Raw genomic sequence first — 25,525 nt, 5'->3', positions numbered from 1 at the left:
CAAGTCCAGGTATGTATTTTTGGGCACTGTTTTGTGAAGTATTCTCTGCATTTTCACCATGCTTTTTGAAACTCTTGTCTAGTGTGATCTCTAATTGCCTCTGTTAATCTAGGCAGTTCAATATACTCTAACAGTTTGTCTTGACATTCCTTTTTTTGTTGGCACAGTCCCCCCCCCCCCCCAGTTTTTAGCAATTAGGATCCTTGTTGCGTCTGTGACATAGAGGAATATTTTCTGATCTTCTCTTGCTATACCTGTGTCCATTCCCCCAATAAAAAAGCTTATGTATTTTTCATTAAGATATACCGTATTTTTCACCCCATAGGACGCACCGGCTCATAGTACGCACCTAGTTTGGGGGAGGGAATAAAGAAAAAAAATTATTTCCCTCCCCAGGCATGGGGTTGGTGCGGGGGAAGCCCGAGCTTCCCCTGACCCCAGCCCCCAGAACTGGCAGCTCTCCGCAAGCCTTGGGAGACCGGTGTGACTTCACGCTGGGCTCCCACGCCTTGCGGAAATCTGCCTGAAGCCCAAACCAAGGTTGGGGAACAGCGGGATGGCGGCGCTCCACTGTCCCCCGACCTGGTTTGGAGGCTCCCAAGGCTTCCTGAAGCTTGGAGAGCGAGAGGGGTCAGTGCGCACCGACCCCTCTCGCTCTCCAGGCTTCAGCGAAAGCCTGCATTCACCCCATAGGACGCACACACATTTCCCCTTAATTTTTGGAGGGGGAAAAGTGCGTCCTATAGGGCAAAAAATACGGCACTTAAACAGTTTTTTAAGCTTGTCGTATACTGTGTTCCAGAAGCTTTTGATTTTTTCACAGGTCCACCAAACATGTATAAGTGTCCCCTCTGTTTAACTACAAGACCTTTGGTGGTCTTGTTCCCCAACAAATGACATTCAGAGACATGCAAACCTCTGTTCCCCCACAGAAATCCACTCACCATTAATTCATTAAGAATTATGAACTGCTTTTTTCATTGAGGCATGTGGCCCATGGGGATTACTCCCAGGTAAGTAAGTCCAGGTTCCATTCAGTACATTCTTATCTGTGTGTCCCATTGAACTTAATGGGAAATCTGGATAACAAGGCATAGGGTAGTGCCAGAAAATATATCTTTCTTTTTTAAAAAAATAATTTTTTATTAAGATTTTAAAGGTTACAGGAAAAAAAAGAAAAGAAAACAACCAAGGAAGAAAAAGAAAAAAACAATACATGTAAAAAAAAAATCAAGAAACAGAAAAAAGAGAAAAGAAATAAAAAACAATTCAAACCTTTAACTCACTTACTTACATTCACTTATTTCCTTGACTTCCTCACACCTCCCATTTTTGTATTCTAATTCAATTTAATATTCCAGCAAATCCTTCCAACTTTGTTTTTATCCTAATAATTTATCTTAACATATTATAATTTTACCTTCTCTCTTTCACCAATTCATTTTTACTTAAACCTTTATGTCTTTTCTGCTAAAAACACATAATTTTCTTTTCCCAACATCTTTCTAACAATCCTTAATTTTACAATATTTTTGAAGATATACTTTAAATTTTTTCCAGTCTTCTTCCACCAACTCTTCTCCTTGGTCCCGGATTCTGCCAGTCATCTCAGCCAGTTCGATATATTCTATCACCTTCATCTGCCATTCTTCCCGGGTGGGTAAATCTTGTATTTTCCAGTACTTTGCGATGAGTATTCTTGCTGCTGTTGTGGCGTACATAAAAAAAGTTCTATCCTCCTTTCGCACCAATTGGCCGACCATGCCCAAGAGAAAGGCCTCTGGTTTCTTCTGGAAGGTATATTTAAATACCTTTTTCATTTCATTATAGATCATCTCCCAGAAGGTCTTAATCTTTGGGCATGTCCACCAAAGGTGAAAGAATGTACCTTCAATCTCTTTACATTTCCAACATTTATTATCGGGCAAATGGAATTGGGAGATACCTTCTTGGCTCGGCATCAAATTCTGCATGTTAATAGAAACATATTCCCAGTACACAGCCAATACCTGATCTTTAGAACAACAAATAAAAGAAACTGGAAAAATAAAGTGAAGAAGAAATACAAGAAATGCTGGTGTATATAAAAGGTGGAATAGATTGGTTTCATGTGTATCAATGGAACAAAAACTTTACAAATCTCCAACCAAATCAAACAGAAACACCAGCCACCCAGACACTTAATTCAGACTCCAGCAATACACACAGATCCTTCAACAAAGACTGGAGCTTAGTGGAGCTTGATAAGGGCCAAAGTAGCACTCCAACAAAGGGGGAGGAAGTCTTGGGGGGAACCTCTGCAACACCATCTTCTCTGCCCAAGGGAGCTCTTGAGTGGGAGGTGAGCAGGTCTTACCTGAAATGGGACACTACAGACAAAACAGGGTTTGGCCAGTGGTGGTGGTTAGTAGAGGTGCTGTGTTCTCCGAGGTCAATGTTAGGCAGCATAACAAGCAGAGAAGAAAGTTTGAATGGCAACCATTTGACTAAATGAAGTTTGACTGGATCTTTTCACAGTATCTGTAAGTTTACAACCATGGCTCTGTTGGGATACTGCCAGGGAGACAAAGGCCATCACTGCCTCCACGTCGACTCCGGACGTCCATCGATCTCCCATAGATACAGTAGCAGTAATTAGCGACACGAGCTCCAGAAAATAGCTTTCCACATTTCAAAGCTGATGCACGCTCTATTGCAGAGTTCGTACAGCGAAAGACGCACTCAGGAGAGTATTATTTAGAAGTTTATTCAGCGTTGGTCAGGACAAAGAAAAAAAACATGACTGCCTGCTTGCGTGTTCAGGCGCAGAGAGAGAGAGACAACAGCTCTATCAAAACAGAAACATCCTGTGAACAGGAAATGCGCAGACTCTGTGACTCACAAAGCCTGCTCCCTTTTAAGGTGGAACGGAAATATCCTAACAGGCTCAACTGAAAAGGAGTGCCATTTTGGTGCCATGATAGGGCATACCCGACGCCATGGGTGCCATGCAGCATGGATGGCCCTGGCACTGAAATTTGTGGCTGCTCAGCCCCTTCATGGGGAATGCTGTGTTGGGATACTGCCAGGGAGACGAGGGCATCAGGTAAGCCCCCAGCTGGCTCCGGACGATCACCGGTCTCCTGTGGAACAGCATCAGTCAGTTAGCAACACGAGCCTCAGGTACATTCCGAGACCCATGCACACTGTGTCAGCAGAGTGTATAGATCATCCACAACAGAGGATGCAGACAGAGAGAGCATATTTACAGCTTTATTCAGCATAGTTCAGGAACAAAGGAAAACATGACTGTATCCCTTCATCTCCAGGAAAAACAGCCGTAATACAAAAGCAACATACAACAGAAGCTCCCAGCAGGGAGTAAACAGGCATGTGATACACAAACGTCATGCCTGTACCCTTGTAAGGTGAAACGGAACTATATCCTAACATCTTGTGGGTGCATCTATGTGACTGAATATTGCAATGGCAAAACTGTCCCTCAGTTATCATCTGCTAGCAAATAAGACAAGTCAGAGGAGCATTAGTAGCAATGGTTTGGTTGATCAGGTATTTTCTGTGACTTGTCTCTGAAAAAGCAGTACATTATGCACAGGGGACCTGTGGCCACTGCAGAGTCAGAATGTGCCAGAGTGTGTCAGTTTATCCTTGCAGATAAAAAGCCAAGGCAGAGTTAATTCAGAGTACTCACTTGCACGTGCAGCTCAAGGTCACAAGCTCAAGGAGCTTGTGAGGTGTGATTCAGAGGCAAATAAATCAATGCAAAGGAGAGCACGACTAGCCTTGTGTTGGTAACATTTGCTTGGCTGCAACCTAACCTTCCTGTGTTGGATCTCTGCTGGGAGGGTTTTGTTGGGATAGTTTTGCTGGAAAATCTTGGTTGCTCCATTCAATAAGCTATCTGTCTGGATTGAGAGGCAGACAAATGTAGAATCACTTTCAGCTACAATACTGAATGTGAATAACTGCATTCCAACTTTCCTTGGGCTCTAGGGACGCTAAAAGAACTGTGGTGTACATAGTTGTTCTACTATGTCCCAGTGCAATATAGTATTGCTGAGCTTTGTTAACTGTCTGACATACAGTGATACTCCAAAGCAATGTCTCCCCCCCCACGGACCCCTAAGTTTCATGGGCCCATAGATGGCAGGAAGGAAAAGAAACCTGCTTCTTAGGATCAGGTGCAGTAGGACAGAGCCATAGAGATTTTACACGACACCACCCAAAATATTTAGGTTCATTAGGCCCTTGAATCAATTTGTTGTTGTTGTTTAGTCGTTTAGTCGTGTCCGACTCTTCGTGACCCCATGGACCAGAGCACGCCAGGCACTCCTGTCTTCCACTGCCTCCTGCAGTTTGGTCAAACTCATGCTGGTAGCTTCGAGAACACTGTCTCACCATCTCGTCCTCTGTTGTCCCCTTCTTCTTGTGCCCTCCATCTTTCCCAACATCAGGGTCTTTTCCTTTTTTTTTTTAAATAATATTTATTACTTTTAAACCTTACAATAAAGAAGAAAAAGAAAGCAAAAAAAGAAGCAAAAGAAAGAAAAAAACAATACGATACAATATATAAACAGTACACAATGCAACATTAACATATTAGACTAAACAAAACAAAGCAAAAACAATTTAAAAACATACATACCATTTCAATGCCTTATCTTTCATTCCCTTGTTTCATCGACCTCATCTCACCTCCCTTTTTGTATTCCACTTCTATTAATTGTTTCAGCAATTCCTTTCCATCTTTCTATATTTTCTGTCATATAATTATCTTAACTTATTTTAACCTTATTTTCCATTAATACTATAATACTTATTTATGCTTAACTCCTTATAACATTTCTACTAAAGCCTTATAATTTCATTCCAACATTTTTCTGACACTCATTAATTTTACAGTATTTCTATAAATAAACTTTTAACTTTTTCCAATCTTCTTCCACCGTCTCTTCTCCCTGGTCTCGGATTCTGCCAGTCATTTCCGTCAATTCCATATAGTCCATTACCTGGTGATCTTCTGTCCGAGGCTCTTAACTCTTTTCCAAGTCCCTTCTGCAGGTCTTCTTCATATTTATACATGCACTTTACTTTGTCTTCTGCTGATCTTGTTCTTAATTTCCTTCCTTTGATGCTGAAGAGTAGATCTCGGGGAAGCTCCGACCTAGCAATGTTTTTATTCCTTCTTGACAGGTCAGCCAAATCTCCATAATTAAAACTAAAATCCAAAAGATATTTCAGGATGTGTTTCAAAATCCCTCCAAATCTGAAAGTCCCCACAACTCCAATCTCCTCCTGACCCAGGTCCAGGTCCCAAAGGTCAGTAAATCCCTGCATGATGTGATCTATCTAACTTTCCTACTCCAGTCCAAGCAGGGCTCCAATCCTCAAAATCTGACCTTCTCTGAATTCAATCATAGAAGGCAACAACTTATAGTCATCAAATTGCCTCTGTAAGGCTGGGGCTCTCTCCCTCTTCACTTGTATTACTTTAGGTTCAACAACAACAAATTTCTCCGACGCCTTCTCCACAGCCTGCCACACCAAAGTAGATTCCTGCATCGATTCCTGAACGGCTTCTGTATAGATGTTCACTCTTTGTCCCAAATTAGTCACTTTTTGTCCCAAGTTATCCATTTTAATAGTCATCAAATCCGTCTTCTTGGGGAGCTGTCCCAATGAATCACTTATCTTACATAATGCAATCACGAAGGCTTCTTCTGTCAACATTCTTAACCTATCCATGGTCAATCCCTTGTTCTCACGGTTTTTTATCTTGCAGCTGGAGATTCCACTAGCTCAACTCTTGGAACAGGTTCAAAGGCTCCCTCTAGAGGGAAACAATTTCTATTTGTATCAATCCTTTTAAGCAGTTCAAGCAATAAAATTAGTTTCAATTTTCAGTTACTTTTACTCCTTTTTAAACGCAGAAGGAGACAATGGAAACAATGTATTTCTCTTATTTAACTAGCTGTCAAGATACGTTTTATTCTCTGTCAGTGAACTTTCCCAAAACGTCAGTCTTACTAGCAGCCCGTTTCCAGGTTCAGAGCGGTGGTAATTTAACTTTCTTCACTCTCTCCTGCAGGCTTACGCGAGCCCAAATTTCTCTCCCTCCTCTTCTCCTGCTTCCAAGGGGGGTTTAATGATTTTAGCCGATGGAAGTTTAATCCTTTACAGAGGACTTTCCAGGACTTTAGTTTGCAAGCTCTTTGCTTCAATCTATTTACAAAAGGGGGAGGCGGACTTCCTGTTTGAAACCTCCCCGTTCCGGTGCCAAATTAAGACATTTAAAAATCCAGTTTTCCGTTCTACTCACGGGAGGTTGTTTAGAATCAAATTGTCCGCAGGAAAAAGTCAGTGCTCTCTGGCAACAGCAGTGCGGCTTCACTCTGTGAAAGAAGCAGTCAATTCGAAGCACTGCACCGCTCACCCCACGTCGCTCCGGATCCCCGAAACCAGGTCTCCCCACGAGTAGGGGAGGCGCAAAAGGTGCCAGCTGAATCCCACGTTCACAGGCTTCTCCCGCCTGTGATTTTTAGTGGGTCTCCACCTTCACCATGGCGGCCAGACCCTGATTTCCACGGAGCAAATTCCTCCCGATCAGAGGAATTCTGCCATTGTTGGAGGCACCAACCCGGTGGTATTTGGGATTTAAGTTTGAACAATACTTGTTTTTAGCGGGATGTTATTGTGAAGCAAATGGTTTGAATAATTATTTTTATGTAACTGGCAGGCAGAGAATCAGAAAGTATTTCGCTTTGCTTCTCTCTCTCTCTCTCTCTCTCTCTCTCTCTCTTTCCTTCTCCCCTTCTCCCCCTAAACATGTACAGTGATACCTTGGGTTACATACGCTTCAGGTTACAGACGCTTCAGGTTACAAACTCCGCTAACCCAGAAATAGTACCTCGGGTTAAGAACTTTGCTTCAGGATGAGAACAGAAATCGTGCTCTAGCAGCGCAGTGGCAGCAGGAGGCCCCATTAGCGAAAGTGGTGCTTCAGGTTAAGAACAGTTTCAGGTTAAGAATGGACCTCCGGAACGAATTAAGTACTTAACCAGAGGTACCACTGTACATCTTTCTCTTTCCGTTTCTTTTTCTACTTTTGTTTTTGTATAACTTTGTTTTTTTATTTTGTAGCATCATAAAAAAAAAGATTTAATAAAAGATTTATGCAAAAAAAAAAAAAAAGAATTTTGGAACAAGGTGCCATCAGAATGCTGAAGATACTCAGCTCTTATTTCTCGGCATAACCATGAATTCCTGGAAAGGCCCTAGAACAGTGTATGAACATAGTGGTAAGATGAAGGATATTTCTGTAACGTAAAACAACAGCAACAGCAACACTGAGGTTCGGCATTAAAATTACGAAATGACACCTTTGGGAAAAAAGTCTTCGAATAATCAGATTTCTAATTTAGTTGTTGTTATATATGCCTTTGTATTCAGATCAGACCGCAATAAAATAATGTAGCACTTGGGAAGGAAGATGCAGCCCAGAAGCCCAGCACTGGAGGTCAAGATGGAGAAGACCTGCACGGCTACCATGTATTTCCCCTTGGTGCTCAGGTAGGTGGGCACAAAGGACACCCAAACACTGCAGAAGACCAGCATGCTGAAGGTGATCAGCTTGGCTTCATTGAAGGACCCTGGGAGTTTCCTGGCCAGGAAAGCCACAGTGAAGCAGATGGCAGCCAGGAAGCCCATGTAGCCAAGGGAACCATAAAACATGGCAACAGATCCTTCATTACATTGCAGGATGATCTCTCGGGGCTGGGAGTGCATGTCAGGCTCTGGGAAAGGGGGGGAGATGCCCAGCCAGATGGTGCAGATGACAACTTGGACACTGGAGCAGGCAATGACAATGGAGTTGGTGAGACTCTTCCCCAGCCATCTCCTCACCTTGTTCCCTGGCTTTGTGGCCAGGAAGGCCAGCACCACAGTGATGGTTTTGGCCAACACAGAAGAGACGGCAACAGAGAAGATGATGCTGAAGGCTGTTTGCTGGAGAAGGCAGTTCACTTTCCTTGGCTGGCCAATGAAGAGGAAGGAAGACAAAAATGAAAGCAGGAGTGAGAGAAGGAGGATGTAAGAGAGGTCCCGGTTGTTGGCTTTGACTATGGGAGTTTTCTTGTATGTAATGAAGATTCCTAACACAAAACTTGTGGTTATGGATAAGAAGAGGGCAAAGGAAGATAGGACAATCCCCATGTGTTCTTCATAAGTCAGGAAGGTGATAACCTTAGGGTCACATTGATCTTTGTCATTGTTTTGATGCTGATTCTCTGGACACTTGGTACAATGCTCTGCATCTGCAAAAAAAAGAGTATTATCGATCTTATATCCTCCTAAATTGCTTTCCATTTTCAGAAAGTAATGCCAAACTGGTACACACTATTAGAAAACATTAAAAAATCCAATACAATCGTATGTGATAAATGGGATCAAGAAACAGTATTACGAATATTCCATGTCAGGTAAAACCTGAGGCAACAGGCGTGTCTTGCATTAGTTGTGAAGTCAACAGGGAGGACATTCCATCTGCTAGGCACCACAATGCAGAACGCCCTCCTTTAAAGTCACAATAACACTGTCATGTGGTTTCAGGGAAGGAAAATGGACTAGCTTAAAGTCTTCTAGTCATCCCTGTTCCTTGCTTAGCAGGTATTTATATTATTGATGTACAGTGGTACTTCGCAAGACGAAATTAATCCGTTCCGTGAGGCTCTTCGTATAGCGGTTTTTTCGTCTTGCGAAGCAAGCCCATTGACAGTTTAGTGGATTAGCGCTATTAGCGGTTTAGCGGCTTTTAGCGATCAGCTATTAAGCGGCTTATCAGCAGATCAGCTGATAAGCGGCTTAGCGGCTTAGGAAAAGGGGGGGGAGGGGGAAAAACCCGCAGGAACTCACAAGACATTTTCGTCTTGCGAAGCAAGCCCATAGGGAAATTCGTTTTGCAAAGTGCCTCCAAAACGGAAAACCCTTTCGTCTAGCGGGTTTTCCGTCTTGCGAGGCGTTCGTCTTGCGGGGCACCACTGTATTTCTATCTATCAGAAATGCCATAAATTATCATCAGGACAACAATTTAAAATATGGAACAGTTATGAAACTTGTGAAACTTTGGGCAGAACTCAGGTTTCCCAAGTTGAAGATCACACCTTGAGTTTCTGTGGACTGCACTGCCACTCTCCACACAGCATTCACCAATGTTTCTTGAGAATATGTCCATATTATGAATAGGCTCCTGCTCCCAAAAATATCCAATATGACACTCTGGAAGGGGCAGAATTCTATGAAACATTTGTGCCTGAAAATAATGCCACATGTTGGAGTGCATGATGCCTACTGTGAAAAGCTTGATGAACAGTCTTCTGCATCTATGCTGTCGATTTCCCAGTTCTGATTATTCTCTCCAACTCTGTGTAGATTTCTAAAGGTCATGGAATGTGACTCTAAATAAGAAAGCATGTATGCACACACAGGAGGAAAATGCACAGGTGTTTTGTAGAGGGTCACACTCTGTGCACGGATTATAGCCAGTTCTAAATTTCCCCTATAAAAAGCCACTGGAGTCACCCACCTTCTTGAGAGGAGATGGTTCCTTCTGGGCAGGGATTGCAGTCGTAGCAGCAGAGTGGTTTTCCTTCCTGAACCATCTTGACAAATCCAGGGCGACAACTTTCCACACACCTGGATGGAGGCAGGGTCTGAACATAAAAACAAGGGGTGTCGAGGAAAATGGGTTAGGCCTAATTTTTCTATGGAAATGAGGCACAGGGTTGGGAAGGGCACAATTTTAATTTGAAGCTTGTTACTAAAAACTACATCTGCATAGCACTGGAGCCAACTCCAGGGGGCCATCAGTGCTTCGTGTCAGGAGTCCAGGTTCCCAGCTTGATAACACAGTAAGCATAGGTAATTAAAAAGGAGGATTTATTGCAAAAACAAACAGATAGCTCCGGACAGCTCTAATGCAGCCACTGGCATTATCACTCAAGATGACCCTTCTGAAGACTCCTTCCGGTGTCTGCAGAATATATTGAACCATCGCCCCTTGTGTCTCTTGTTTTGCTTCCTATCTAGCAGCCCTCCCATTCGCCGACTCTTTGGACTTATTGGATTAGCTCCAGCCTCTTCCTGTTCTGACAGACTATCTCTGTGTCTGTTCCCACCTGTTTGAGCTTTCTGAGAGCTTTGATGCTCTCAGTCGTTCCCTCGGCAACCGGCATTCCAAGGGGTGGGGGAGTAGCAGTGGGCACTGACCACTGTTCAGACTGCATTCTGCAGCCGGCTGTAAAGTTCCACTAGGAGCTGGCTCATTCCTGACACTTCAGCGCCCACAATAATATATTTGTGGGGCTGGGCAGCTACAAACTTAATGGGCAAAGCTGAAGCCCTTTTCTTGTGGGCACCCACAATCTTCGGCGTGAAATGGCACCTATGCTGCATAGTTGCTTGAGACCCAGATGGTATCAGTGGGAAACAGCGGCTCTTTCCGGGCCTGGCAGCTTCACTTGCCATGGCTGTTCCAGGACAGGATAGGTCCAGTCTCTGTTATCCAAGCTCTGACAACTGTCTGGCTGTCCTATAATCAGGATAACTTTGAAGACAGTTTGGAAAATGCAGCTGGTACAAAATGCAGCTGCTGGGCTGTTCAATGAGGAAGCAGCCAAATGGGATTACACATCACCAATCCTCCAAGAGATTTTAGGATTGCCCATTAAAACATGCAAGTTAGGAGGAAGTTGTGCCAAAATTAGGGTGAAGATGAGTTTTCTAAAAACAAACAGGCAAACAAGTCAACAAATAAATAATGTAAAGCTAATGGAGAAATGGGGAGAACTGAACCCAGTGAGAAATAAAGACTGTATGTTTGCGGTCTAGTTTAGGATGTTGGCATGTGTGTATAAAGATCTCAATGGCCCAGAATGCAATTCTTAGAGGAGGACCTCCCCAATATCTGCAAAGATGAACTTTGAGCTACGTAGGATAGGATAGCATTTTCTCTTGAAAAATGGAGAAGGGCCTTCTCTGTTGCATTGGCACCAATATGGGAATTCATTTTTCTACTTTCCTTATCACTCACCCAGGGAATTTTATTTGCTGGGCGTGGATCACAAAACATTTGGGCAGTATAGCAACAGTAGTTCTACTGGAGAAGTCAATAAAGACTTTTTCAATAAATGCTATTTAAAAAAGGAGGAGGGGGCTCTTGGGAGCCACATGAAACTTTCTAAAAGTCTGGATAAGGGTATTGGGCTAGCCACGCTTAATAAGAATAAATAGTATAAAGTGAAGTGGTTCCACTTCCCCACAACCTGTGTTTGAGGTAGAAAAGGGTTGGGAGGGTTTTTTTTTTTTTTTTTTTTTTGTATGTGAGGGATATATTTTCTTTATGGTATAAATAGGAGAGGGTGTGTGGAAGCTTTGGGACACCGCATCTAGTTGCTAAATTAAACAACCCCCTTAAAATTGCACCCCAAATTATGGGGCCTATATATACAGAGTTTCACAGGGACCCACCATTAGATAATTAAGAAATGTGGCATTTTGATGTTGACAAAGCCTTTGAAGGTAGCCCCACAAAAAAAACATGGCGTCATTATAAAAGCTTATGAGATGGGAGATGCAATAAAATGAAAGAAATTATTTCACCCACCTGGTTGAACCATTTGGGCCATATAATGGCATCCTGGTCGATGGTCAACTGAAGGAGTGGGGATCCCTGTCTCTTGATATTCCCAAATTTGACTCCGAGGATGGACTTATTGGGAAACCTCACCCAGTTCACAATGTCCAAATCGGCTGCCAATTCCCCATTCTCATCCAAATACACTCCCTCTTTGGAAGAATTGTAAAACTGACCATTTCCCAGGAAAGGGTGGAGCTAGAATAGCCAAGAAAAAGGCAATGCTCAGAATATGTGAAACGACACTGTGCAGACTCAAGTAGCTGTGTGTCTTTTTCACTGTTTTCGCCCAATGGGGCTCACACCCAAGTCAAAAAGCCTAGGCTCCCATCCCGTGCATGCTTATCTAAGAATATAACCCATTGAACTTAATGGGACTTCTGGCGAGCAAGTCTTAGGGTAGCACTGTAAAATATGATGTCCTTCTTATGTAGTTGGGACAGACATTCTTGCTTCAACATTAAATTGTGCTCCTTGATCGAAACATATTCCCTGCACATAGCTATTATATGCTTTGTATGAAAACAAATACAATAAATTTTGATATATAAAAGGAGGGATAGGTTAGTTCAATGCATATTAATGGGTCAACAATGTAAAGACACCAGAAATATTACAGTGGTACCTCGGGTTAAGAACTTAATTAATTCCAGAGGTCCGTTCTTAACCTGAAACTGATCTTAACCTGAAGCACCACTTTAGCTAATGGGGCCTGCTGCCGCCGTGCCAGAGCACGATTTCTGTTCTTATCCTGAAGCAAAGTTCTTAACCCGAGGTACTATTTCTGGGTTAGCGGAGTCTGTAACCTGAAGCGTCTGTAACCCGAGGTACCACTGTACATATATCCATATATATCAGACATTAACATAATGAGAACCTAAGCTAAGCAGGCACTTGCTTGATTCAGGCTCCAGCAACACACAGCCCATTAGGAGAAAAGATGGAGCTTAGTGGAGCTTGGTAGGTGCCCAAGTAGCACATCAGTCAGGAGGGAAGATAACTCAGGGAGAGCTTGTGCAATGACATATCCCAGACCCTCCAAGTGTCCCTATTTTCCAGGCACAGTCCCGGATTTACAGAAGCTGTCCTGGTTTTTTATTTGATCCCCGAATGTCCTGCTTTCCCTTAGAACGTACTTATTTTCATCAGAGAAATGTTGGAGAGTATGGATGAATGTGCCCCTGGAGCCAAGGAGCTAAGCAACTACACAACCTTTAGAAGACATATGAATGTACCCAAGTATAGGGGAGCTTTTTAATATTTAATGTTTTATTATGTTTTTATATATGTTGGAAACTGTTCAGAGCTGCTGGGGGAATCCAGTTAGATGGGCAGAATATTATTATTATTATTATTATTATTTGGGGCCTCCCTATTTTCCTCAGAGAAATGTTGGAGGGTATGATATTCCATTCACAAAGGAACATATATGTAAAAGGCAAGGGTCTTAATTAAAATGAGTCACAGAAGACAAAGCGGGTGGTTAGGCCAATGTTTGGCATTGTTACCGTTGTTCCTTAGAAGGAAGTGTAAGGGGGGAATAAAGAGGGACCAATTCAGGGCACTTCACAAAGGGGTTTCCAAAATTTCACCTTCCCACAGTCAATTGACTTTACAGTCAATCTCCATATTTGGTAGAGATATCTGAGATGAGAAAGGAAATACCTGCCATGGCTGTAGCTTTTGAATTTTCAGACTGTCCATAACTCTTTGCCTAGATCTTGATGAATCTGCAGCATTTAAGGAGTGTGCCACAGCTTGGACCGTGTTGTAGATCCTGTGGTTGTCGAGAGAGAGGATTCCCGCCCAATCATCTTGTGACAGCATCTCCAGATTCTCTCTCTCTCTGCACCTTGCACAGCCTTTCGCTGCCAGTGCATGCTTTAAATATGAACAATTAAAACCTTCCTCCACAAACTCATTGACAGCAAACAATAGGGGTAGCAAATCACCATTGTTTGTCTGTTTATTTGTCTCAATTAAGAAAGAAAAAATACCATGGATAGGTTGGAGAGATAAGCCTCCATACATCAACTCCAATGAGATGTCCCACATTGCTGTTGTGATCACGACTTTCCCCCCGACAGGTTTTATCAACTTGTACATCAGTTCTATAAATAAAATTCCATTTAAGACATAAATATTGTCTACGTAGTAAACAAACAGATTAACTTGTTTCCACTTAGAAAATGAAAGAAAATTTATTGGTGCAAAATTCAGTCCTCCTTTGACGATTTGTGAGATGGGAACACAAATCCCACTCTCAATGAGCACAGGTGTCAAGGTCTTCATGAACCTCACTCCGTTGTCAGTGTCTGGTGCAAGGAGGCCAATGAAGGTCCATCTGAAGTGATGGAGCAGCTTGACAATCCCTGGGTACAGGGCTTCTTCTTTGGGGACCATCCGGTAGAAAAAAGGAAACTGCCTCTTATCATTCAGAACATGAGAGACAAAAGCATAACTGACCTAGCAAAGAAAGGAAGATTGTTGGCTTGTTACATTTCGAATCAAAGCTGATTTCATAGCCCAAAATAACAAATTCTTTTGCCTAGGCATTTCTTCAGCAGGACCATGTTCCTCAAATCCCTATTCTTATTTATTTTTGCATACTTTTATACTACTGTTTCGCTGGATTTATATTGTACCTTTGTTTTTATGATTTTGTTACTATTTTAATGTTGTACATAATTCAGAGATTTCTAAAATATCTAGTGGATTATTATTATTATTATTATTATTATTATTATTTTATTAATAAAACAAAACTTTCTGTGTTTCACTTAATGTATCAGTTTTCCCCAATATTAGGGATACAACCACCAGGACTATGGCTGGTCTCCTCTACTCTTTTACAAACACACAACATACTTAGAGCCATCACCATTCCCATGTTGCTGTTTTGCCCAAAGGGAACAGCCCTGCTGGCTTTTTGTCAGCATTGCTCATGTTACAGGAAAAATCCGAGGGCTCCCTTGGACAAAACAAAGACACCAACCAGGATAACGTGGAGCAAAACAGCAGCCTGTAGGCTTGGCCTTTATTGAACTGTTGCAACAGGGTATTCCCCTCACGTGCAGGAGAGAGGAAAGACCCAGAAGAATAGTGTGCAAGGTCTTATAAAACTTTTGAAATTCCCCTCCTCTAGGCCTAGCCCACCCCCAGAAACATCATGCATACATTACAGAAAGGAGGGCTTGAGGGAGGAGTTGGTGGTAACCTGAGTGTCCTGTCACCTGACTGGTTCCCTTCTCTCCCCTTCCCCATGAGTCACTTCCAGGGGACAAAGGGGAGTTTGCAGTTTCCTGCCCCCTGAGGGAAGATCTGATCAGTGTCCTTTGTTTCAGTCCATGCTGAATCCACTCCCATATGCAGGTTCTTTGTGATCTTGATTGTCTTCTGTCTGGGATCATCAGGGTTGGTATGGGCAGGGCTCCTGTGTATGTGCTGAGACAGTGAAGGGATTATGGCTGACCAGGACTAAGTCACCCCCCTTTGTTAGTTCTTGTCATATGGAGTAAAAATAAAATGAAACAGTGCAAATCCGATGTATGATTGATTTTCTATGAATTTATAACAGAAATGTGGCGTGTGTGTGTGTGTGTGTGAAGTTTATACAAACAGAATGATTGGGGTGGGGGGGGTTCCTGCTACACTCTCCATTCCCTTACTTATTCATTGAAAAAAGCCAATGTGGCTCAAGGCTGCAATCCCAAACCTACTATCTGCTATATACACTCATGGGGTCAGAACTAGTATTGACAGACCAGGAATGAGACCATGAGGTCCTAGCAGGTAGCTCATATTGACTCAGCATGTGGCAACTGCAAAAAAGCAAATTCCTTGCTAGGGATCCTTAAGAAATGGGAAGAAAATAAAACTGTCAATGTCTGTCTTTGCTTGAGAATTATTATTATTATTATTATTATTATTATTATTATACCAGATTCTATTTGAAACGGAACACAGATCATTTCATTACAATATTCATAATAGTTGTTTCATAAGTTTCCTTTGATTCTCATAACCACCTGATGTTATTCAGAGCCTTGACATCCCAGGTCCTCATCATTTTGATGAGGACGACTGGATATCAAGAGCACACAAATCTTTCACACATAAGAAGCATCAAGTCAACAGTAAACTGGTATGTGGGAGGCTCCCTTGTGTTGTTTTCAAATTCTGAGTATCCCATTTGAGTAATAATGAGTACGTGATAAAAGAAAGATGTATGCTGTCCTCCAGGAGCAGTGAAAGCTCTCTCAAATCACTTTTGCAATACAAATAAGTAAATCAATTTATTTACTTTTGCAATACTGTTTTAGAAGCAAGTGTCTGTCTCCATTTTCATTTAACATCCACACCACACAGTCAGCCAGAAGATGCCACACCCTCTCCGTCCCTACCTGAGGGATTTTATAGGTGCCCAACATGTTCGAAATCTGGATGGAGTTTTGAGTGTCAGCCCCTTCAAGAACAGCAAGCAGGTTATTCTGTCCTCCAAAGTTGTAGTTTGGAACATTTGCCTGCCCAGTGGAGAGCAGGTCTAGCAAAGATTCGCACGTTACCCTCCCATCAAAGAAGTTCTCATGGATGCTGTAGCCCAGAGTGATGTTGGGTAAAAGCCTGGGGTTCTGGTTGATATCTTGAATGGCAAACAAGAAGGACAGGAGTTGCCAATATTTTGTGGATGCTTTCCTGCAAAAGCATACATATGCCAACATCTTAAGCATCCAACATTCAATAACACGGTTATTCAGTGGTCATTTTTCTAATCTATGGGTTGTGCTGAAGAAGATTCCAGAAAAACAGTCAGATTATCCGGGATCACTGTCCGTTGTTATTCACTTACTACTTCGGCACCATGAAAGCCTAAAGAAAAGTTTTACCACTTAGCCCACAAGATAGCATCTATTACTTTGTTTCAACCATAGACTTATTATACTTCTGCGGACTTTCAAAGATTGATTTCAAATATATTAGAGAATTTACAAATGCACACATTTTGTTTTTGTTACTAAATCATGTATATTATGCAATAAGAATTACAGTGCTATCTAGTATACTGGTCTGCGAGTTGCTTGTATTGTTTGTTTGTTCTGCAATGTCATATAAGGCAAACAGGTAAGTACAGGTAAGAATGCTCAATAAACAGCAGGTATCATATACCTTTCCTTCAAGCTCTGTGGAAACAAAACAGAATGCATGTGCAATAAATATGTAATCTAAAAGTGATTTACAAGAGTTTCTTTGAAAATGTACCAGCAGCTGTTAGGTTGCTGAGGTTCATAGTGAATCTGGTCCTATTTTACTACAGAAAAGCTGGAATTGAGCAAAGTTTACTGTTTACATAGGTGGTACATGGAAGGATTGCATTTGGGGGAGGAAGGGACAGCAGCAAAGGCTAGGGTGCCCTGAACTTTTCCACTCACAAAACCAAGATAAAATGGATTTAGACACATGGCTCTGTCTCACTGGGCTGAAAAACAATGAATCGGGTGTTTGTTCTGCAGATGAAATTTATGTCATTGTCCTATGCTACTATGCTTTACAGTTGAAAAGGGACTTTACTAGCAGCAGTTTCTGAAAAGGCTGGCGGCTGATGGTGTCGTAGCATCCACCAAAGGAGTACAGGGATTTAAGAGAAGCTGGAGAGTGCCTGGTATTTGGGGCTCACGAAATCGGTGGCTAGTGGAGCAGCAGTAAACCCATGCCTATAAAATGACTTACTGGTAAAAGCTGGTTGAGGGAGGCTCATTGAATTTGTGTGGATTGAATAAAGCCCTTGTGGCAGAGATGACCCCACCAATGAGGTGGTCTCCTGGCCTGTAATAATTGAATCTGTCTAGCCAATCTCTCTCAAAAGTTAAGGGGCATTTCATCTCCATCCCACAATCTGCAAAAGGCAGCAGCAGCAGGAGCCGCAGGAGCAGTGCCATTCTGTGTCTTCCTGGAACAGCCCCTTCCCTTGTGACTGCTCCTCTCAAAGAATCATTAGATGAAGCCAAACTCTGTGTACAATGATCAGTAGCATTCTTAATGTGAATGGAGCCCAACCAAGACTTCACATCTGAAACCTCACACCCACGTAGTCCGACCTACCTAAAGCTCAGCCCAAAATCCCAGAGGTGCAGAAGGCATTTCCAGCTCAGGTGCAATTATTGCTCTCAATTTTGAGGTTTATTTCAATGGACTCAAAGGTGATCTTTGGACAAACATCTGGAGTTTTGTTGAGAAGAAGATGAGAATGATAACTATGATTTTGAAAATTATAAGGGAAAGACGCATTGCCTTCACAGCATCCTGAACTCTTCATGCACAGGTGCAGGGCTGGAGAAAAACATCTTTGCAAAAGGCTCCCAGCTGTGGCTTTAAATTCTGAGCAGGACACTGGAGCAGGAAGCTGGTCATATCCAAACATTTGTGGAAAAAACAGAGACTCGCTGTTGTGATGATCATCATTATTATTATGATGAATCTCTGGTGGGGAATCTTTCAGATCCTGTGAGATAATTGTCAAAGAACAACCAGATGCTCTGTGACAAAAGTTTGTTGTTGTTTAGTCGTTTAGTCGTGTCTGACTCTTCGTGACCCCATGGACCAGAGCACACCAGGCACTCTTGTCTTCCACTGCCTCCCGCAGTTTGGTCAAACTCATGCTGGTCCCTTCGACAACACTGTCCAACCATCTCATCCTCTGTCGTCCCCTTCTCCTTGTGCCCTCCATCTTTCCCAACATCAGGGTCTTTTCCAGGGAGTCTTCTCTTCTCATGAGGTGACCAAAGTATTGGAGCCTCAGCTTCACAATCTATCCTTCCAGTGAGCACTCAGGGCTGATTTCCTTAAGAATGGATAGGTTTGATCTTCTTGCAGTCCATGGGACTCTCAAGAGTTTCCTCTAGCACCAGAATTCAAAAGCATCAATTCTTCAGTGATCAGCCTTCTTTATGGTCCAACTCTCACTTCCATACATCACTACTGGGAAAACCATAGCTTTAACTATACAGGTCTTTGTTGGCAAGGTGACAAAAGTTAGCCTATCTGAAATTTATAGAGGCTGATTGTCCTGTTTAACTCATATATTTAGGGAACAGTTTAGGAAATAAACCTGAATAAAAGTACATGTGTTAGGGTTACAGGGTTTGTGAAAACCCAAATGACCGCTCCCCACATTAAATGGGGGCCGCCCTTTGGGTGGTGCGTGCAGCCCCCTGGTCCCTATATGGCACCATTAGCGCAGGTTTGGCTTCACCTCACCCCAGATGGGATACGTGGACGTCTACACCTAACTCAGTCAGTTGCCCAATCCCGCCTGGGGAGGCATTGCCAAGGTCAGGTAGGGGGAGAAAGTACCTGCCCGCACAATAGGGGGAGGATCTTACCTGGGAATCGTCAGTTGGCTCCAGAGCCTCTCCCACCCTACCCACCCTCAGTTAAGACTTCTTTTGCAGGTTAACCTTTTCTCCACCAATAAGACCGGTGCCATCTATGACTTGATCATGGATGGGAGAATTGACCTGGCATGCATAACACAGATTTGGTTGGACGCAGCAGCTTGCCCTCTTCTTGCCACTGCTTGTACGCCAGGTCTCTCTTATGCACTCATGTTGGTGGGGAGTGGGGTAGCAGTGAATTTTTGGGAAGTCTTTAGTTTTCATGAAGTGACCTATTAGGAGGACACAGTTTTCTGAGTGCATGTTCTGGAACTCTGGCAATAGGGGCAGTGCAGGATTCCTGTTGGTGTACCAGCCTCCCTGCTGCACCAAGGACTCCCTACTTCAGCTGCTTCAGGTTCTGCCAGATGTTCTCCTGGAAACACCTCATCTGGAGGTCCAAGGGAATTTTAACATGCATGCCGACACGATCTTACAAGGGACTGCTCAGACTTCATGGAAAGCATGGCCTCCATGGGGCTGTCCCTGAATAAATCTGGCCTGTGTCATAGCTGTGGACATTCCTTAGATGTGGTGTTTCCCTCTGTGGATGTGGGTGATCTGACAATTTGAATGACCCAGCACCCCTTCTTCATGGATCCCCACAAAATTGTTTGTGTTGACACCCAAAAATAGCCCATTTGAGGATTCCTAAAGACAAGCACAGTCCTAACAAGGGGTGAGACTTTCAGTGAGGAGCACTGCTTGCTTTTTGTTTGTGATACAGAGCATGTACTTTATTTTTCTTACTAGCATAACGACTGAGGATATGATGGGACAAAATTAGGAAATTAAGAAAACTTCTCATCCCAATGCATCTAAAAAGAAATATCAAAACTCAAAAGTCTAGACCTCAGATGCTCAAACATGATTATTCATGGCACTGGGGAATGGACAAAACAGACTCTCAGCAGCATAGGGGCTATTTAACACACCAGGAGTTTCAGACACAATGCAATGAATGATCTTACCTTGCCTTTGATTCTGATATTGGGCTGGCTTGTCTCACAGGCAATCTTTGGCTCAGTCCCTAGAGCTTTGGTTAGAGTAAGGATAATTATACGAGAGGAAACGTCATCTTGGCAACACCATCGATTTTCTATGTGGCTTGATGCACAGGTGCAGAGGTGAAGGAAAACATGTTTATGAGAATTCACAGAAGTAGCTCCCTGGTTTTGACATGGGTCAGTGTGGGGAAAAGGTCAGCTTGGCCTTGAACTAACCAAGTACCTTCATAAGTGCCAGGACCAAGATATTCCTTTAGGATGTAAGTGAACACACAGACACACACAACATGGAGTAGCTACTTTGAGCTCATGAAACCAGGCCACAGTCCCTTCTGGGCAACCTTATGGGGGGGCATATGCCAATGGTGGGTATTGCTAGAGGCAAAAGTGGAAAGCACAATGAAAACCCCCCTTTGATCTTTTCTGCTGCAGCCTAGTTCCTACATACATATGCACACCCCTGTCTATTCTCTATCCAGACGAGCAAAGAGCAATATAAGAGTTCAAGGCAGCACTTCAGTCATGCAAAAACACACAAGAATGTCACAAAGCAGGACCAGTAAGGGGCATGGCTAGGGAGGGGTATGTGGCCTACGCCGGAACAGATAGAGAGGCTTTCAGGACCACCTTGGCCAGTGGTTCCACAGCCCTGCTTTCCTGGAACCATCAAGAAGCAATATTATCTGTTCTGACGAACAGGAGGTACCTGAGATCTCAAGCTGAGAAGGATTTCCCCCAACTTCTCTCCCATACCTGACCTCCTCAATTACACCTCCATTTCTGGATGAACAGATTTCACTAGCAAATCACAAATGGGGGGGGGGGGTGCAGGTACAGGTGAGACAAAAAATTCTGCTCAGCTATGGATTACCAATACTTTTTTTTCAAATAATATTTATTACTTTTAAAGTTTACAAAAAAGAGAAAAGAGCAAAAGAAAACAAAAGAAAACAAAAAGAAAACAATACAATACATAATATAAACAATACACAACACAACCTTAACACATTAAACTAAGCACATTAAACTAAACAAAATCCTGTCCCTAACCCTAACCCCAAACTGAACAAAACAAAAACAATTTAAAAGCATACATCACTCCTTTTCCAAACTCTATTTTCATTCCCTTGTTTCATCGACCTCCTCTCGCCTCCCTTTTTGTATTCCACTTCTATTAATTATTTCAGCAAATCCTTTCCATCTTTCTCTGTTTTCTGTCATACTATAGATATCTTAACATATTTTTAACCTTATTTTCCATTGAAACTAGAATACTTATATATGCTTAACTCCTTATAACACTTCCACTAAGGCCATAAAATTTCATTCCAACATTTTTCTATCATTCATTAATTTTACAGTATTTCTATAAATAAACTTTAACTTTCCCAATCTTGTTCCACCATCTCTTCTCCTTGGTCTCGGATTCTGCCAGTCCTTTCCGTCAATTCCATATAGTCCATCAACCTGGAGATCTTATGTCCGAGGCTCTTAACTCTTTTCCACGTCCCTTCTGCAGATCTTCTTCATGTTCTTTAATGCTAGAGAACAGATCTCGGGGAAACTCCAACCTAACAATGCTTTTATTCCTTCTCGACATGTCAGCCAAATTTCCATGGCTAAAATTAGGATCCAAACAGTATTTCAGAACATGTTTCAAGATTCTTCCAAGTCCAAAGGCCCGCAGAGCTTCAATCTCCTCCTGACCCAAGTCCATATCCCAAAAGTCCATTAATCCCTGCATAGAGGGATCTTTCCAACTTTCCTTCTCCAATCCAAGCCGGGCTCCAACCCCCAAAATCTGACTTTTCCTAAATTCAATCGTAAAAGGCCTCAACTTATAGTCATCAGTTTGCTTCTGTGAGGCTGAGGATCCCGCTTGTATTACTTTAGGTTTGGCAACAACAGCTTTCTCCTTCTCCTCCACACTTTGTCCTGCCAAAGTAGATTCCTGAACCAAATCCTGAATACTTTCTGTTTTGGTGCTCACTTTTTGTCCCAAATTAATCGCTTTTTGTCCCAAGTTGTCAGTTTTAATAGTCATGTCATCCGTCTTTTTATGAAGTTGTTCCAGCAAATAGCTTATCTTGCATAATGCAGTTACTATGGCTTCTCCTGTCAACATTTTTAAAAAGTCCAAGGTCCATCTCTAGTTCTCACAATTCTTTATCTTGCAGCTGGAGCTTTCCCAGTTACACTCCTGTAACAGTTTCAAAAGCTCCCTCTAGAGGGATACAGTCTCCACTTGTATCAGTCCTTTCAAGCACAACTCAAGCAATAAAGATAGTTTCAATTTTCAGGTACTTTTCCTCCTTCTTAAATGCAGAAGAGGACAATGGAAACAGTATCTTTCTCTTATTTAGCTAGCTGTCAAATACGTTCTGTTCATAGTCAATGAACTCTCCCAAAACATCACTTTTTCTGACAGCCCTTTTCCAGGTTCAGAGCAGTGGTAATTTGATTTTTTACTCTCTCCTGCAGGCTCGCTAGGTCCAGAATTTCCCCCCTCTTCTCCTGCTTCCAAGGGGTTTTTTGTAACTTTAACCAATGGAAATTTAATCCTTTACCAAAGGCTTTCCAAGACTTTAGCTTGTGGTGTTTTTGCTTCAGTCTATTTACAAAAAAGGAAGGTGGACTTCCTGTTTAAAACCTTCCCGTTTCGATGCCAAATTAAGGTATTTGAAAATCCAATTTTCCATTCTACTCACGGGTAGTTGTTTAAAGTCCAATTGTCCACAGGAAAAAGTCAGCGCTCTCCAACAACAGCAATGCGGCTTCACTCCATGAAAGAAGCAGTCAATTCAAAGCACCACGCCACTCACCCCACGTCGCTCCAGATCCCCAAAACAGGGTTTCCCCGCGAGTAGGGGAGGTGCAAAAGGTGCCAGCCGAATCCCAAGTTCCCAAGCTTCTCCCGCCTGTGATTTCAGTGGGTCTCTGCCTTCGCCGTGGCAGTCAGACCCTGCTTTCCATGGAGCAAGTTCCTCCCGATCGGAGGAGCTCTGCCATTGCTGGAGGCGCCAACCCGGAAGTCCTGGATTACCAATACTTAACATGGAATATAAATGATGCAAATTCTCCTCAAAAGAGAAAAGAGATACAGTTGTACCTCAAGTTAAGTATTTAATTCGTTCCGGAGGTCTGTACTTAACCTGAAACTGTTCTTAACCTGAAACACCATTTCAGCTAATGGGGCCTCCTGCTGCCGCTGCGCTGCCGGAGCAGGATTTCTGTTCTCATCCTGAAGCAAAGTTCTTAACCTGAAGCACTATTTCTGGGTTAGCGGAGTCTGTAACCTGAAGCGTATGTAACCTGGGGTACCACTGTATTTCGCTTTTTGGGGGGGACACACACACTGAAATTGGATCAAATTTGTTTACAAGAAACACACATTAGGAAAAAGGGTATCAGATATTCGATTTAAAAAGATTAGGTGAGGAATTTATCTTTGCAGGACTGAGGGGGCTAAATGGAGATGTTCTTTATATACACATTCCCAGTTCTGCCCCAAATGGATATTCTCTGATGAACAAAGTAGATATGTTGAGATGGAAGTTAATATCCAAGGAAATTAAATTGTGGTTGTAGGTGTACATGCACTCAAGGAAGACAAACCAATATTTTATAAGGGACTTATGGGAAGGTTGACGGATTTTGCATATGAAAATTGGTCCCTCGTGGAAGTCAGGAATGGAGTGGACACTTCAATGCAGGACAGAACTTCACATAAAAATATCGGAACTTCCCAGGATAAAATAAAGAAAACCACTGGGAGCAGTCAAATACAACATTCCTTGTTTTGCTAGAGTGGACATGCAAGGGAATGTTTGGTCCAGCCAGTCAAAACTTCCTGTTCCTCCTGGCCTGGAGCATCGTTCCTTGCGCATGTGACTAGTGGGTGGGCATGACCTTTCCAGACCTGGTAAAAGGCCAAGGAATGCCGCCACTCTCTCTCTTTTAGATCTTCCTTTTGTCCTGAAAACTTCCGAGACTGCTAACAGCAGTCACTAGGTCAACCCACATATGGGGTAAACCTGTTTGTATAGGCTTGTAACATTACGCCTGCCTTCAGGGAGCACACTGTGCTCTGCCTGATCGTGAGTAAACTGTCTTTTTATTGCTTATGAATAAGACTGTGGTGTCTTTATTTCGTTAGGAGGGATTTGAAAAGGGATCTTACCAGGAACATTCAATTCAATCTGAGGGAGATTGAATTGCATAATAGTAAGGGGTTCTACTTAGGAGAAAAGCAATGACAAACCTAGATAGCATCTTTAAAAACAGACACATCACCTTGCCAACAAAGGTCCATATAGTTAAAGCTATGGTTTTCCCAGTAGTGATGTATGGAAGCGAGAGCTGGACCATAAAGAAGGCTGGTCGCCAAAGAATTGATGCTTTTGAATTATGGTGTTGGAGGAGACTCTTGAGAGTCCCATGGACTGCAAGAAGATCAAACCTATCCATTCTGAAGGAAATCAGCCCTGAGCGCTCACTGGAAGGACAGATCCTGAAGCTGAGGCTCCAATACTTTGGCCACCTCATGAGAAGAGAAGACTCCCTGGAAAAGACCCTGATGTTGGGAAAGATGGAGGGCACAAGGAGAAGGGGACGACAGAGGATGAAATGGTTGGACAGTGTTGTCGAAGGGACCAGCATGAGTTTGACCAAACTGCTGGAGGGAGTGGAAGACAGGAGTGCCTGGCGTGCTCTGGTCCATGCGGTCATGAAGAGTTGGACATGACTAAACGACTAAACAACAACAACAAGGGGTTCTAACGAGCCTGCAACCAGATTTCTGCTATGCCTGAGAATGGGAATGTAAACTCTGCTAAGTAAAGGAACTTGCTAGCGCAAGCATGCATGGATATTAATAAACAATAGGTCCTCTTCTTCCACCCTGAACATTCCCACACTAAATTCAGCCCAAACTCACCCCACTCCAATTGACTCTTGTTAAACTTGGGAGCTACACCTCTGATTTCTCACAAACATGTTTCCCCCCACCTCCCAGCTCTGCCCCAGCCCCTTGAGTCACACAAGGACTCCAAGATGTTGCAGGAGTGAACTTCACCCTTTATAATTATCAAAATCATGGTAATTTATCCTTATTCTTGCCAAAGCTCGAGAGATATTTCTAGGGATTGCACAAACATCAGAAGCAAGGTAGCACAAGGTTATTTATTGCACTGGGAGGAGCGGGAAGATTAGTGTCCAGAATAAGAGTGTGATTGAGTCAAGATGGATATGCATGTAGTTTAATGGTTCTGAAGAAGAACCGTATTGGTGAAACCACAGCAGATTGGGTGATGTAAGAACTCCTTTTCTCTTTTGCTGATTGGCTAGCTCTAGAGGAGAGAGGAGCCACTCACAGGGGAGGTCTAGGAGGCAGAGCCAAA

At 42.8% G+C, this 25,525-nt stretch overlaps 1 protein-coding gene across 1 annotated transcript; it reads right to left on the bottom strand.

Moving 5' to 3' along the window:
- Window positions 1-7,404: 7,404 nt before the first annotated feature.
- Window positions 7,405-17,625, bottom strand: LOC307209854 (vomeronasal type-2 receptor 26-like; the record flags this gene model as incomplete). The annotated part of the gene is made up of 6 exons (XM_079965218.1): window positions 7,405-8,312; window positions 9,581-9,707; window positions 11,660-11,887; window positions 13,991-14,155; window positions 16,093-16,384; window positions 17,417-17,625. The coding sequence occupies 6 exons, from the start codon at window positions 17,623-17,625 to the stop codon at window positions 7,405-7,407; spliced, it is 1,929 nt and encodes a 642-aa protein (XP_079821344.1).
- Window positions 17,626-25,525: the final 7,900 nt, after the last annotated feature.

Source organism: Podarcis cretensis, assembly GCF_951804945.1.
Source record: "Podarcis cretensis genome assembly, chromosome: 2".
NCBI classification, from domain to species: domain Eukaryota; kingdom Metazoa; phylum Chordata; class Lepidosauria; order Squamata; family Lacertidae; genus Podarcis; species Podarcis cretensis.
The sequence above is the reverse complement of the archived record's forward strand: the minus strand, read 5'-3'. Positions and strand labels throughout refer to the sequence as shown.